At 43.2% G+C, this 16,897-nt stretch overlaps 1 protein-coding gene across 1 annotated transcript in view; it reads left to right on the top strand.

The window, feature by feature from the left end:
• The window catches only part of RNF123 (ring finger protein 123), a gene marked incomplete in the record, with an annotated part of 52,225 nt that extends 37,419 nt beyond the window's left edge, over positions 1-14,806 (top strand). Inside the window, 11 exon segments of the mRNA XM_073591690.1 lie at positions 2,435-2,612; positions 8,175-8,249; positions 9,850-9,937; positions 10,905-10,992; positions 12,430-12,472; positions 12,475-12,513; positions 12,621-12,760; positions 13,028-13,126; positions 13,128-13,214; positions 14,469-14,547; positions 14,651-14,806. Coding sequence (XP_073447791.1) covers positions 2,435-2,612; positions 8,175-8,249; positions 9,850-9,937; positions 10,905-10,992; positions 12,430-12,472; positions 12,475-12,513; positions 12,621-12,760; positions 13,028-13,126; positions 13,128-13,214; positions 14,469-14,547; positions 14,651-14,739 — 1,005 coding nt within the window.
• Positions 14,807-16,897: the final 2,091 nt, after the last annotated feature.

The raw sequence follows: 16,897 nt of genomic DNA, 5'->3' as shown, positions 1-16,897 counted from the left end.
GGAAAGATTATTCTGTTAAACACTTTGTTACATGTTCCACGAGGTATATCGTGTATCTCATCACTTGCCCTTGTGGGAAGCAGTATGTGGGGAGGACCATTCGTACTTTTGCTATAAGGGTAAATGAACATATTAAATCTATTAAAAAAGGACGTACAAATCATAGTGTTCCCAATCATTATTTAGCTTGTCACAATCGAGATCCCACTGGCACTAAGTTCCAAATAATAGACAAATTTATCCCCCACTGGAGAGGGGAGCCATGTATAAGAGGAGTATCAAAGCTCGAAACTTTTTGGATATACCAACTAAGATGTTTTACGCCACATGGGTTAAACGTTGAGTGGGATATCAATTCATTCATTAACCAATCTTGACTTTTTCATCTATTTCCTCTCTTTTTTTTGGGTTTACTCTTTATACGGGTTATTCCAAATCAGTTATATTTGTGCTAGGTACTTTTGGGTTTTGCTTCCAATTAATAGTGTATGGCGGCTTTACACTTTTAGCGATTAGTTCTACATTTACTGTTATGCTCATTTTATATATTTAAAATTTTTTTAGTTTACTTTTTATACCTATGAGAGACATGCTGTCAAATTATGTATTTGTAATATGTCTCCTTGTTTCTCTAGGGGGCATTTACCTCCCATGTATCATGACCTAATATGATTTAGATGGGTATTAAGGCATATAATTATATTTTAGTATAAGAATGGCTAACGCCTTTTAAAATAATTCTTTTTGGTTTTATTGTTTATAATGTAGCCTAATGCCTATTGACTTCCAGAATGTACATTGGAGTTTAATTAACAGGGTTATCTATTTGCATTTTAAATTTAGGTTTATATATCCATTTTGGGAGATTATAATGATCACCATTCAGCTTAGTTATATAATATATCACGTCCTAATAGAAACCCTCAATGATCCATTTGGAACGCATTTGCGTTTCAATAGCCTTTTGTGATGTGTGTTTTACTTCCGGTACAATACAATGATGTACACCTATCGGTATGCCAGACGCTGTCACATGATGGAGGTCGTGTGTACGTCATATGGCGTTGAATCCGATTGGGTGAGTAACTGAGGAACGGACTCCTCTATCCAAGGAGTGCGCACAACGTGTCGGGATCCACATCGAGGCTTGGTGGATAGAGGCGGTGCTATCATTCTGTCTCCCTATTGGCTAAGTGGTTCACATGTGATTTCGTATGGAACGCACGCTTTGTATTCAGGAAGTCAGCGCGCACGATGCTGTAACAGCTGTTTGTAGGAAATCATTACTATGAATGTATATAAGCGTGGAGGTGGCGGGATGGCATATACCCCAGCCGAAGTCTTTGTAGACGAAACCGGTCGGGTTTCTTTGCTGTACCCAGCCACTTTTACCACGCTTACCAATTTTTATTTACTTTGTACTATTGGAATCGATTCTGCCTATTTTTGAATTTTTATGGATTGCCTGATGATCTTGAATGATCCAATAAATATTATTTGAACAAATAATCTTTGGATTTACACCATGTGGAGGCTCCTTGTTTTTTCTTCATATATGGTCCATGCATGCTGAGACAGACGGTGATTGTGCAGACCCTTTGGGGCAGGATCCGGGCCCCCCCATCTGAAGAGGAACCCTTTCGGTGTACAAGTTGTCCTGACACTGTCATTCACCTTAAGACAGTACAAGCTTTACTGACTCACCGCCAACGGCTTGTGAGTCCACCCAAGTCGGTAAGAGTATTCCATCCCTTACTCAGATTCGGATGTGTAGTTGTGATGTTACCTGCCTGGGATTCAATTTGAGTCGATCACGCCATACATAATATGGACTAATTTATTATGTTTTTATGATTTATTTGGGAGGCACATCTCCTCACTTGCATTGTGGACGTTTTTTAGACACCATTCATTTTTCTCACCACAGATGAGTTTTGATTGTTTACTAATATATCTATGTTTTTCGTTTTTTGTACTCTTTCTGACAAGATAGAGCTTTTATATTTTTTCACAGGTCTGCTGTCATTAGGATGCCATATCCTTATTCACTGCACCATTTAGTACACATACTTTTCAGGTTTGGGATCAGATAAGGTCACTTACTTTTCTAATTAAAATAGATATCTTTTTTGCTCTATACCTTTACATTTATTTTTCCATCTTTTAGCGCTACACTTTTAATATATAGTTTATGTGCACAATTCTAGTCGCTTTGTAGTGTTGGCTGCTGTTCTGACTTATTGGATTGGCGCGGTTTTTTTCTGATATACTTGCCAACAGTATATGTAGCGCTTCACAATAAAAAGGGGTACAGTACAATTAGAATACAGTTCAATACAGAAAGAATAGGAGGGCCTCTAAAGAATAAAGTTCACATAGTTGATTTTACTTATTAGATTGGTCACCTTGTTGTCATTTGATGTTCCTCTTGTAGGAGAAGATGGAGGATATATACTGGCTCCTACAAGTGTGCCTGCGCAGTATAGAGCATGCCGATCGAACTGGATCTCTCTTCGCCTTCATGCCGGAGTACTATCTGAATGTGGCCATGAACAGCTACAACGCCCTTAAAAACTACTTCAGCCCCGTCAGCAGCATGGAGGAGCTTCCAGGTACCACCCAGCTGCATCCATTGATATGAATGGCAGTGGGAGTGTAGAGAAGGAAGGCTATGGCTATTTTTTTTTTTTTTTTTACCCATCTGAAAGAATAAAAATAATATATATATATATATATATATATATATATATATATATATATATATATATATATATATATATATATATATATATATATATATATATATATACATACACATATTGATGCTTGTAGTATCATCAGTAGTGCTTGTCAAAAGTATCGGGACACCTGCCTTTACACGCACATGAACTTTTTAATGGCGTTCCAGGTCTTAGTCCATAAAACATGGATGAGCGAGTTGGGGTGGAGGAACTAGACTGGCCTGCTCAGAGTTCTGACCTACCCCGACAGAACACCTTTTTGGATGAATTGGAGCGGTGACTGCGAGCCAGGCCTTCTCATCCAACACCATTCTGGAAGAATGGTCAAACATTCCCAAAGACACGCTCCTAAACCTTGTGGGCAGCCTTCCCAGAAGAGTTGAAGCTGTTATAGCTGCAAAGGGAGGGCCAACTCAATATTGAACCCTACGGACTAAGACTGGGATGTCATTAAAGTTCATGTGTGGGAAAAGGCAGGTGTCCCAATATTTTTGACAATAAAGTGTGTGTGTGTGTGTGTATATGTGTATATATATATATATATATATATATATATATATATATATATATATATATATATATATATTGTGTGTGTGTATGTATATATATATATATATATATATATATATATATATTGTGTGTGTGTATGTGTATATATATTCCAGGGGTACTTTGAAAGGTGAAAGCCACAGCCTGAGTAGAAAAGCTTATCTCTTGCCAGCATGTTGTAGAGAAGGGCTCCTGTGTTGAATCAGTGGTCTCTCTGCAAATGTCTAAAACCTAATCAGCAGTTAGCATAATCCTAACTCACTAGAAACTCTACATACATACATACATACATACATACATACATAGCTTCCTGTAGTTGTAAACAGTTGCTGTGATAGCAGGTGGCAGGAACATTAATGTATTATCGCCCAAACATCATCAGTGCTTGTATGTATTTATTAAATGTTGGATGACAGGCTGGTAAATTTTCGGCGGGCAGCGGCTTGACGTCTGATTTTCGTATGGTCAATACACAAATCTGTCACTCAAAAGTTGAAAGTACAAACACGCATGCTCGGAATCGGTGCTCACCAAACACAAATTTAGCAGAAGGGGCCCAAAGGGTGGTGCTCAAGAGCTGAAATTCCTGGTAGAAATTAACTACATTCGTGTTTGTGGTGCGACAATTGTGTAAGGTTGGTATGCAAGACAAGATCCTGGCACACGTCCTTTTGACAAAAATCAGACGCTCGGTTGGCCAACAATCGTACCGTGTGTACGAGGCTTAAAACTGTTTGTACTAGGGTCTGAATAGAAGTCAGTAGAATGGAGGATACCCAAAGGCAAGCCCCTGCCAGGCCCTGGGCCCATGGGGCCTAGTACAGGAGTACTGCCTGTATCCCCTATATTGGTTGCCCTGCACTTATCAGCCCTGGGCATTAGGGAGTGCTCAGCAGGTGTGAAGAATGCCTAAGGGGTGCCTCGTATTGACATGTATGAGACCTGAGAAAGGCCTGGGGGAATCTCCTCTTAAAATATCCACCAGATTAGCTTCTGCTATAGCCGCAGTCAAGTTTGAGAGTGATGCTGCAAACATATGGACCTTACCCTCAGAATGAGTGAAGCATGGCTTCCTCTGTCCATTCAGCAGCTTCATGTCAGCAGCCAAAGCTTTCTTCTAAAGCCCAATGAACAGGCGGCACTAATGTGTCTGAAGTAGAACACTCACACACCCTCTTTAATAAATAACTCTAAGCTTTTAAGTCACTTCACCGTAGTTTTAGGTTGTAAAGTGTCCTGAAAAAAGGAGGACAGGAAGGTAGCCGTGATATAGACTCTGTTCCCACCATGCAGGTGTGATGGGGCATGCGCCTATTGGGCAGCCCATTCATTTCAATAGACTGCCCTATGTGAGAGAAATTAAGTCCCTGACCCTTTTGCAAAAAAACGTGCGGCACCATGCATTTTGGTGTGTGCAAAAACGTGTCAGCAGAATGAGGGTAAAGATGAAAGGCTGGGCGCACTCCAGCGATGTAGCAGATAAAGTTTATTTGAATCTTCAAAGTGTATAAAAGTACAGCCATCACAGGCCCGAAATATGAACAGAGGACATTTTCTCGCATTTCATACAAAACTTTGCCTAATCATAACCTACAGTGTTATGATTCAGCACATTTTTATGTGAAACACATTAACTGTCCTCTGTCCATATTTTGGAGCTGTGATGTCTGTACTTTATACACTTTGAAGATTCAAATAGACATCACAGCTCTGAAATATGGACAAAGTACAGACATCGCAGCTCCAAAATATGGACAAAGTACAGACATCACAACTCCAAAATATGGACAAAGTACAGACATCACAGCTCCAAAATATGGACAAAGTACAGACATCACAGCTCCAAAATATGGACAAAGTACAGACATCACAGCTCCAAAATATGGACAGAGGACAGTTAATGCGTTTCACATAAAAATGTGCTGAATCATAACACTCTAGGTTATAATTAGGCAAAGTTTTGTATGAAACGCGTAAAAATATGCCTTTGTCCATATTTTGGAGCTGTGATGTCTGTACTTTATACACTTTGAAGATTCAAATAAACTTTATATGCTACATTGATGGAGTGCTTGGCCAGCCTTTGATCTCTGCCTCCCCATTGCCGCAACCACTAATCGGGTCGGCACCTGCTGATCTGTGGAGTGGCTGTTGGTCTATGCGCCTGTCTGGAGCGGTGATTTCTTCCACTGATTGCAGCAGAAAGGGGGTGTCATTAATAATTAATGGCATCGCTGCACATGAGCTAAAGGGCAGCGTGTTTTCTGTGCGTGCTGGATAGCGATTTTGCACGCATTCCTGATGTGCAGAGTGTGAACGTAGGAGGCGCATTCTTCTTTCTACCCTCACCCCATTTGTAGACCCAGTAAACAGGAAATCGCCCCAGGACTTTAAATGAGGTGAATGCGGTTAGCCAACAATTGACAGAGTAAATGCAGTTTCAAAATTTATTAAAATAGTCATGAAAACATAAACATGAATTATAGCTAAGCCACTGAAATGATACATACAAAAAAAGTATAAAAAAAGTATACCAACGCGTTTCGCAAGACCATGCTCGCTTCATCATGGGTAGATGCATGTGTAGTACATCTGTAGGGGGTATAATAAACCAAATAAGTCTCAACACAGACATGGTATCATGACAATTAGTCAAGAGGGTCCAAAAACGCATGGCCCTATATTCATTTAGGGCTGGATCAGACTACCAATTGCTTGATACCCAGAGGCGACAGTAATGAGCATCACATTCCCTCATCTCGGCCATGTCTGCCCCCCCGTTTGTGCTCTGTTGGGTTGGTTTTTCCTCTGCCTCCTCAGCTCCAGAGCCGGACACTCATTACTCCTGATAAAGCGAGTATGATCTTGCGAAACGCGCTGGGATACATTTTATGCATGGGTACTCTGCAATTTACATTTTATACCTTGATATGTGTAATGACATTTTTTACTGTATGTATCATTTCGGTGGCTTGGCTGTGATTCAAGTGTATGTTTGCATGACTATTTTAATAAATTTTGAAACTGCATTTACTCTTTCAATTGTTGGCTAACCGCATTCACCTCATTTAAAGTCCCGGGGCGATTTCCTGTTTTTTGTTGAATATATTGGGATGGAGGTGGTTTGCGGGTGACACCAGACCTTTTTCCTTTGTCATTTGTAGACCCAGCAGCAGTGCTAGGACTACGTTTCCCAGCATGCTTTTCTCCCTAGCCTCCCTAGCATGCCATGCTAGCATTTATAGATGTGTAAGGGGCATGGCTAAAGAAGGGCAATGGGAGTGCGTTGTTTAGCTGGGCAGGACTGGGAGTGGCCAGAACCCAATGACTGCCCATGCCCACAAGAAATACACAAAGATCAACGAGATTCCAATAACCATACACACAGCTTTTTTATTTTTCGATAATATTTTCTTATTCCGGAGTTCTGCTTTAAGTCATTATTTATATTGGGGACCTTTTCTGTATATTAGCGGCACAAGCAGGTGTCCCTCTGGTTTTGATCTTCAGTGTCTATGAACAGCCAGATTGTCCAGAAGAGTGTGCTGAGTCTCCGGGGCAGGGGCGGACTGACAACTCATGGGGCCCCCGGGCAATCAGAGTTAATGGGGCCATACAGTATACACACACAGTATACACATACATGTACACACAGTATACACAGACATGTTTCTATTGGCTGAGAAGGTACTGGAGAGGTGGGGCAGCTATAATCTCAAAATTTTCAGACCAAAAGGATGTCGGTAAGGGATATTTCGGAGACGGATGTAAAAAAAAACAGACTTTTACATACTGTCCCTGGTTTTACTGAGGCTGGCAACCCTGATGGGGCCCCCTAGTGGCCCGGGGCCCTCGGGCAGTGGCTGAATGGTCAGTCCGCCCCTGCTCCGGGGTACATAGAGGTCCTGGACATATGGCCACTAATACTTTGTGGGGTTGATTTATTAAAACTAGAGAGTGCAAAATCTGGTGCAGCTCTGCATGGTAGCCAATCAGCTTAAAGGTTTTTTTATTTTATTTGTCAAAGCTTAAAGGAGTAGTAAAGGCAGAAGGTTTTTTTATCATAATGCATTCTATACATTAAGAAAAAATACCTTCTGTGTGCAGTTCCTCCCCCAACACTTACCTGATGTCCTTCTCTGTCCATGAGTGTCTCAGCCGTCCGAGATTCTCCTTCCTGATTGGCTGAGACACCGCAGTGGCGCCCTTGGCTCCTGCTGCTGTCAGTCAATGTCGGCTAGCCAATCGGGAGGGGGGCGGGGCTCCATGTCTGAATAGACACAGGGAGCTGTGACTCATCTTGGGTGCCCCCATAGCAAGCTGCTTACTGTGGGGACACTAAACAGGAGGGAGGGGCCAGGAGCACTGAAGAGCGACCCGAGAAGAGGAGGATCTGGGCTGCTCTGTGCAAATCCACTGCAACAGGGCAGGTGAAGATAAAATAACATGTTATTTTTATAAGAAAAAAAACGAGACTTTACAATCACCTTAACTGTACAAGCTGAAGTTGGAAGTTGATTGGCTCCTATGCACAGCTGCTCCCAGATTCCACACTTTCCAGTTTTAGTAAATCAACCCCCAGTGTCTTCTTACCTATTTAGTGTGCATTTCTCTGGAATACAGAGAACCTGCCAGAGCCGCATCGACCTTGCACAGGTAAAGGGGTGCTAGTTCCCAGGTAAAGCTTTATTCCCTGCAGCTTCGCAGTCAGTGACGCGTGTGCCCTGGAACTAGCACTGTTGATGGGAGTCGGGCATCGGGTGGGGGTTTTGGCTGTAACAGATAACACTCGTCCTGGAAGGGAGCAGGTTACAGGGAGATTCCTTTTTTATGTTGTTTTTTTTTCCAGTTTCCATGACCATGAATATTTCTCTGTCTTGCCAGGTTATGAGGATACGCTGACTCGCCTGGCCGCCATATTGGCCAAACACTTTGCTGATTCACGTATTGTGGGGACAGGTAAGTGTGCATGCGCTGCGGCTCCCAGAACTCTGAATGTAAATTACTTTGGATAATAAATAGGGATTAATAACTCAGAGGAAAGGAGCACTTCCATGTGTTGGTCTTACTTTGGGAAGGGGGGGGGGTCGTCATCACAAAAGGAAACCTTTTGTTGCTGGATTCATTTCTGGTTCATGAATGGCATTAAGATCACAAAACGCACTACAATCTGGCTGTACATTCTATTTACAATCAACTTTGGATTTACCAAACTCTTAGGCCTTATGCACACTGTGTGTGTGTATATGTATGTATGTGTGTGTGTGTCTATCTCTATCTATCTAGATAGACAGAGATCTATATCTATATAGCTAGAGAGATATATATAGAGAGAGAGAGATCTCTAGATAGATAATTAATATAGATATATCTAGATAGATAGATTTGATATATATATATATATATATATATATATATATATATATATATATATATATATATATATATATATATATATATATATATGAATATTATGACATGATTTCTGTTATTTTATTAGATGGATAATAAATGATCTCTCTCTAGATATATATATATATATATATATATATATATATATATATATATATATATATATATATATATCTATCTATATATATATGAGAGAGAGAAGGAGATATAGATCTCTCTATATCTCTCTCTCTCTCTCTCTCTCTATATATATATATATATATATATATATATATATATATATATATATATATATATATATATATATAGATCTATATATAGATCTATCTATCTAGATCTATATCTCCTTCTCTCTCTCTCTCTCTCTCTCTCTATATATATATATATATATATATATATATATATATATATATATATATATATATATATCTCTCTGTGTGTCTCTCTCTCTAGATATAGAGAGAGATATATATATATATATATATAGATATATATATATATATATATATATATATATATATATATATATCTATATATATATATATATATATATATATATATCTCTCTATATCTAGAGAGAGAGACACACAGAGATATATATATATATATATATATATATATATATATATATATATATATATATATATATAGAGAGAGAGAGAGAAGGAGATATAGATCTAGATAGATATCTATATATATATAGATATATCTATATATAGATCGATAGATAGATAGATAGATAGAGATATATATATATATATATATATATAGATATATAGATATATAGATATATATATCTATATATATATATATATATATATATATATATATATAGAGAGAGAGAGATATAGAGAGATCTATATCTCCTTCTCTCTCTCATATATATATATAGATAGATATATATATATATATATCTATCTATCTATCTAGAGAGAGATCATTTATTATCCATCTAATAAAATAATAGAAATCATGTCATAATATTCATAGACCACAGCTCTCTCGTTTTTAAATGTCTTTATATATTAATCGGCTGTTACTGACCTCTCCAGAGTTTATTGGAATGGTGGTCTCTCTCTCCCGTAGTTTCCTTCTTCCTAGTTTTGGTATCTGTATCCTCACTTCTCTCATGTTCTTTATCCTGCAGACATCAAAGACTCCCTCATGCAGGCGCTGGCCAGCTACGTCTGTTACCCCCATTCCCTCCGCTCCGTGGAGAGGATCTCCGAAGAACAGTGAGTGCGCTCTATATATACACCACACACACACACACATGGCTGTATACAAAGGGAGACGGACTGATATTGGTGTTTGGGTGATATTGCGATCCCATGCATCTAAGGCTTTGTGACTGCCCAGCTGTTGTGGAACTACAAGTTTTAGCAGGCAAAATGTGCAGACTAGGAGTCGCATGACTGCCAGAAAAGCTGCAAGAAATTTTAAGGAACTCCTCTGCAAGCTGGGAATCGGCTGGAGAGTCACAAGTTACCCTCATGTTATGGAGGTTATTGAATGCCGACTTCTAGGGAGATATAAAATACTTAATAATATATCATTACGTTTGTTTGTTTTTTTATAAATACTAGCAGAACAGGTATCTGAAATTGACCTGGTATTAGCTTCTTGCAATCCTGGTACAACAGAGCTCAGATTGGGGCAGGGAGAATCGACACATGGAGGTAATCGGTGCTATAGTGCTCATAAGGAACATGGAGGTAGGAGGGGAGAGCAGATTGACAGAGAGATAAGCCCATTAGTCTGCTGCTTCTCTCTTTACTGTCCAATCACAGCCTGGGGGAGGGACTAGACCTGTAAGTGTTAATAAACTAAAGCTAAGAAAAGCTAGGTTGTCTTGACATGCCAGACCTGTTCTGTGTGGCAAGGCTGTGCAAATCTCCAGACTGGATGAGCAGTCTTGAGATTAAAACCGCCCCTATATATTTATCTGTGTATTTTGCTGTTTGCCTGGAGTTCAGCTTTAAAAAGAAACCTACTTTACTGCTACGCACACCTGCTCAGGTGTGATGTAAAGAGTGGTTGGATTACCTGTGCATGGGGCCTAGTCTCTCTCCTTTTTAAAAAAAAAAAAAAAAATCCATCCACATTTGCTTGGCAGAGACTAGGTCACAAATCTGTTATTTTCTATGGTATGGGGCCAGTTGTAGATCACAGTTCTTAGCGGAGTTCCTCTTTTCCCTGCAGACAGATCAGTATGATGAAGAGTCTGCTGGCGCCATATGAACAGAGGCCGTGGGCCCAAACAAACTGGATCCTGGTGCGGCTGTGGAGGGTGAGTGCGGAGGTGGCGGTGTGAAGGGGATGACGCAGTGATGGGTGTTTGGGTTAGGTGGTAATAGATTGCCGCCAAGGGCTTGTGGTGGTGGTGGTGGTGGTGGGGGGGGGATTGGTGTTTGTGGCAAGGGTGGGTGGGGTTGGTTATTCAGGTAGAGCTGTATCTCACTGGGTGGATGTCGCTTCTTTTTTTTAATATATAATATTTATATGTAGCCCTAAGCTCCACCCTTATATAGCTCCACCCTTATATGGTTCCCTCTCATATAACCCTAAGCTCCACCCTTTTATAAAGCACCCTCTTATGTAATCCTTAGCTCCAACCTCATATAGCACCTCCTTATATAGTCTAAGCTTTACCTTTTTATATATCCCTCTTATATAGCCCTAAGCTTCACCTATATAAAGATTCCCCTTATATATGTCTAAATTCTACCCCTTTATATGGTTCCCTCTCATATAACCCTAAGCTCCCCCATATATAGCTCTACCTTATGTAGCCCTAAGCTCCACCCTTTTATATAGCTTCCCTTTATGTACCCTAAAAGCCACCCTTGTATAGCTCCCACTTAAGAAGCCCTAAGCTGCACCCTTCTATAGCTCCCCCTTATATAGCACTAAGCTCCACCCTTATATAGCTCTCTCTCCTATAGCCCGAAGCTCCACCTTTTATTTTTTTGTATTGCTCCCTCTTATATAGCCCTAAGCTCCACCCTTCTACAGCTCCCCCTTATACAGCTATAAGCTCCACCCTTTATATGGTTCCCTCCTCTATAACCCTAAGACCCACCCCTGTGTAGCTCCTCCTTCTGTAGCCCTAAGCTACGCCCTTACATAGCTCCCACTTATAAAGCCCAAAATTCCACCCTTATATAGCTCTCCCTTATTTAGCCCCAAGCTCCACCCTTGTATATAGCTCCCTCTCTTATAGCCCGAAGCTCAACCCTTCTACAGCCCCCCCTTATATAGTTAGAAACTCCACCCTTCTACAGCTCCCCGTATATAGCCTGAAACTCCACCCTTCTACAGTTCCCCATATATAGCCCGAAGCCCCACCCTTCTACAGCTCCCCGTATATAGCCTGAAACTCCACCCTTCTACAGCTCCCCGTATATAGCCCGAAGCTCCACCCTTCTACAGCTCCCCCGTATATATCCTGAAGCCCCACCCTTCTACAGCTCCCCAGTATATAGCCCGAAGCTCCATCCTTCTACAGCTCCCCGTATATAGCCTGAAACTCCACCCTTCTACAGCTCCTCCCCGTATATAGCCCGAAGCTCCACCCTTTTACAGCTTCCCCGTATATAGCCTGAAGCTCCACCCTTCTACAGCTCCCCCTTATATAGCCCGAAGCTCCATCCTTCTACAGCTCCCCCGTATATAGCCCTCGGTGTCACTCACTCCTCAGGTCGGCTTACTCTTCTCTCTTCCTCAGGGTTGTGGATTCGGTTATCGGTACACCAGACTGCCGCACCTGCTGAAACCAAACCAGAGGACGCCAATCTGCCCAGCCTGCAGAGTGCGTTGATGGGTATTTTCCTTGTTGGGGGGGGGGGATGGTGGTATTTACTCTGTCATACATTCTTGCGTGACCTCCTCTCCACTAACTATACTCCATCTTCCTAGAACCTTGTCCATCCACCCTGCTGCAGGGCCACATGGCGGATCTCCTGCGGGGGGACCCAGAACTGGCATCCAGCTTTCTGAACAGTGCCCTGAACCAGCTGAACTGGGCATTTTCTGAGTTCATTGGGATGATCCAAGAGGTGAGAGGAAAGCGACTGTGTGGAATGGGGAGGGCATTGCAGGGGTCACAGAAGCACCCCCCCCCCCATCCCCCACCCACCTCATTACCTGCTAAAACCTTTCTATTTTCATTACATCCCTTATTTTAGTGGTGTCATCACTGGTTTCCTGTGCTTCTCTATGCAATGCAGACGCACATCCACAGTGCAATTTCTGAACGATCGATGGGAAACGCATCTAGCATATCTGGGTCTTTTTGTAGTCTTACCCTTTCCTCCTTTCCACAGATCCAGCAAGCCGCTGAGCGACTCGAGAGGAACTTTGTCGACAGTCGGCAGCTGAAGGTTTGTGCCACCTGCTTCGACCTGTCCGTCAGCCTTCTGAGGGGTCCTGGAAATGACTGTGACTTTGGTACCCGAGATCTTCCTGGACTGGAGCCGTTCATCCTCAGAACTTCTCCTCCGACGCCTGGCCAGGTACAACCAACCCTTACTTCCTCTGTCAGATATAAAATAGAGCCCTGGTGCTCAATCTAAGACCCGAGGGCCACATGTGGCCCTTTTGATACTTGAGCGGCCCCTAGTGGTAATAGCAGTCTCCAGTCAAATCTGATGCATGTTCTTTCTGGCCATCATTTCCTATACTATGTCTTCAGTCTCTGACAGGCCTTTATCGCATTACATATAATATTATGTCTGCAGTCTCTGACAGTCCTTTATTATGTGTGGCCCTTTGGTGATGTCAGGGCCGCATTTGAGACACATTGACCGAACTGCAGCCATTTTGTTTTCTGCTTTTATTGTAATGCTTGTCACTATGCCTTGTGCAGCTTGTATGGACAATAGAGAGAACAGTTGGGGCTCGTCCACACGTGCTTTGATCTCTGAAGAGTGATCTGCGTTCGGATCGCTCTTCAGATCGTTTGACAAGCAGCACCTCTTCATCGCTTGCTTTTAACCAGTTACTGACTGCCCCCCCATAGCAGATTTCCTGCTGCAGGGAAGCTCTCTTGTGCAGAATCCCGTGTATATACATGATTCTGCACTTCTGCTTGCAAGGGGGCCTCGGGCTGCTTCTGCTGTAATTATTTACAGCAGAAGCCGATCCGCCAGCACCCGCCGATTGTCGGGCAGAGACACAGAACGGAGCTCTGCCTATGTAAACGAGGCAGATCTCCATTCTGACATGGAGGGAAGGGATGGATTTTGTGTTCCTCAATGCAGAGAATAAAATCAATCTCTTCCATTAGACAACCTTCACACTGGGGCGCTTTTTAGGCATTTTAGCGCTAAAAATAGCACCTCTCAAGCCACCCCAGTGTGAAGCCTGGGTGCTTTCACACTGGGGCGGTGCGCTTGCAGGACAGGAAAAGAAAGTCTTGCAAGCAGCATCTTTGGGGCGGTGGAGGAGCGGTGTATACATCGCTCCTCCACCGCCCCTGCCCATTGAAATGAATGCTGTCGAAGGGACGCAACACGAGCGCTTCTAACCCTTTTCTCGGCTGCTAGCGGCCGCTATCACAGCGGTAAAGCACCGCTAAAACTAGCAGCGCTTTACCGCTGCTGCCCCATTGTAAAAGCAGCACCACACAAACACCTAGATAGGCACACATCGAGTCCGCAGATGTGTATGTGATGTATGGTGGGCGATCAGTCTGGATCCGGTCCAGCTCCTCCTCTGTTGTGGCCGCACAGCATTAGTAATGGGATATTTATTATTATTCCTTTGCAGCTTCTGAACCAGGTGCTGAACCGGGTGACGGCGGAGAGGAACCTCTTTGACAGGGTGGTCAGTCTGCGGCTTCCAGGTCAGTAGGCGGGATGCGGCTTTGTGTCTTATAAATCTATATATATCTCTCTGCCCCTCCCCCCCCCGCTTATCCTAATATCTCTTCTTCCTCTATCGTGCAGGCCTGGAGAGCGTCGACCATTACCCCATCCTGGTGGCTGTGACCGGCATTCTAGTGCGGCTGCTGGTGGACAGCGAGACTCAGGGGTGAGTTCCCTGTCTATTATTGTATGTTACATTGCTGACCGACTCTCAGGTGTGTGTTCTGTATCTGCTGCATTGCTGATCTATTCTCAGGTGTGTGTTCTGTGTCTCCATCAGTGCTAAACAATTCTCAGGTGTGTGTTCTGTATCTGCTGCATTGCTGATCAATTCTCAGGTGCGAGTTCTGTGTCTCCTTCAGTGCTGATCGATTCTCAGGAGCGAGATCTGTGTCTCCTTCAGTGCTGATCGATTCTCAGGAACGAGTTCTGTTTCTCCTTCAGTGCTGATCGACTCTCAGGTGTTTCTGTGTCCTCTGCATTGCTAACTTGACTCGCAGATGTGTTCCATTTCTGCTACAGTGCTGACCGACTCTCAGGTTATGCTCTGTGTCTCTTTCAGTGCTGATCGATTCTCAGCTGCGAGTTCTGTGTCTCCTACAGAGCTGACCGACTCTCATATGTGTGTGTTGTGTCCACTGCATTGCTGAGTGACTCACAGGCATGAGATTTGTGTTGTCTGCTGCAATGCTGACCGACTATCAGGTGTGAGTTCTGTTTGCTCTGCATTGCTGGGTTCACACTATCACCGCATGCGGCTCACAGCAGGGGTCCAGTGTATCCCCGTTCAATTTATGGCTGAATTCGGACCTAAAATGGACCAAAAGACGCACAGGACCTCTGTGCAAATTCGCACCGGAGCCGCAGCGGAGATATTTGAAACCGCTCCATAGAGAGCCAGTCAAAAGCTCCTGCTATTGCGAATTGGATGCGGTGATACCGCATCCAATTCACAATAGTGTGAACCCAGCCTGACTCTCAGGTGTGTGTTCTGTGTCTCCTACAGTGCTGACCGACTCTCAGGTGTGTGTTCTGTATCCGCTGCATTGCTGACCGACTCTCAGGTGTGTGTTCTGTATCCGCTGCATTGCTGACCGACTCTCAGGTGTGTGTTCTGTATCCGCTGCATTGCTGACCGACTCTCAGGTGTGTGTTCTGTATCCGCTGCATTGCTGACCGACTCTCAGGTGTGTGTTCTGTATGCTCTGCGTTGCTGACCGGCTCTCAGGTGTGAGTTTTTTGTGTTCTGTATCCACCATCTCTGACTGATTCTCAGGTGTATTCTGTGCCCACTGCATTGCTGGCTGACTTTCAGGTATTAGTTCTGTATTCGCTGTATTGCTGGCTGACTCTCAGGTATTAGTTCTGTATTCGCTGCATTGCTGGCCGACTCTGAGGTATTAGTTCTGTATTCGCTGCATTGGGTTGGCCGACTCTCAAGGGTGGGTTCTGTACCTTTCAATGTCTGCTGCAATGCTGAGTGACTCTCTCTCCAGAGCCGCATTCAATTCTTGGTGCTTCTGGAATAATCTCTATTTGAGGTGGACGTCGTATGTGGTGTCCTATATGGATAGAATATGCACCATTGTAGGAAATGTTCAGGAAAATGTGTTGGTGGAGTGCTGCACCAAAAGTTTGAAGCAATGCGAAGGTTGAAATGCAAATTCAGAAGGCCGCTGTGTTTCGCCTGGGTCATTTTAGAATAGTCTGAGGGATCTGGAAAGGACGAGAGCGCCAAAGCACTAGTATGAATCCCAGAGAAGAGGGCAACGCGTTTCAGGGCTCAGAATTCCCTCTTCATCAGCTTAAAATGGAGGCAGAAATTGGGGGGGGGGGGACACGGAGGGGTGACCTGTTTATAGTCCTTGATTCCAATACCTTAACTTGCAAAATTTCTTGTCTAGGTATATCCTTAATCAATGCCAGTTTAAATCTCGATGGGGGAGTTCTGACTCTCCGAAACGCATTGGCTACTGGACTCCTAGTACTGTTGAGGCGCTCTCATCCTTTCTACGTTTCACATATAGACTCAACTTCCTGAAATTCCTCCACTCACCACCTCTGTAATTCATAAGGCAGGCTCTGTGAAATGTGTGACACAGCCAGTACCCGGGGCAGGTTTGTGCAGCACCAACGGCAAGGATGCAACACTGCACCCCCTCCCCCCTGCTGTTGCACCCATTCTCCGCCCCCCTTGCTCCAGCTGTCCATGGTCGGCATGGAGTTTGCACTGCACATGCGTGGCCAATCTCTTGCTGTCTGGCAGCTAGAAGGAGGTTACACATGCACAGTGTGATGCATCAGGCCGCCACCGAATGGTTGCCGGAT

The sequence above is a fragment of the Aquarana catesbeiana genome, linkage group LG07 (assembly GCF_042186555.1).
Source record: "Aquarana catesbeiana isolate 2022-GZ linkage group LG07, ASM4218655v1, whole genome shotgun sequence".
In the NCBI taxonomy this organism is placed as follows: domain Eukaryota; kingdom Metazoa; phylum Chordata; class Amphibia; order Anura; family Ranidae; genus Aquarana; species Aquarana catesbeiana.
The sequence above is the reverse complement of the archived record's forward strand: the minus strand, read 5'-3'. Positions and strand labels throughout refer to the sequence as shown.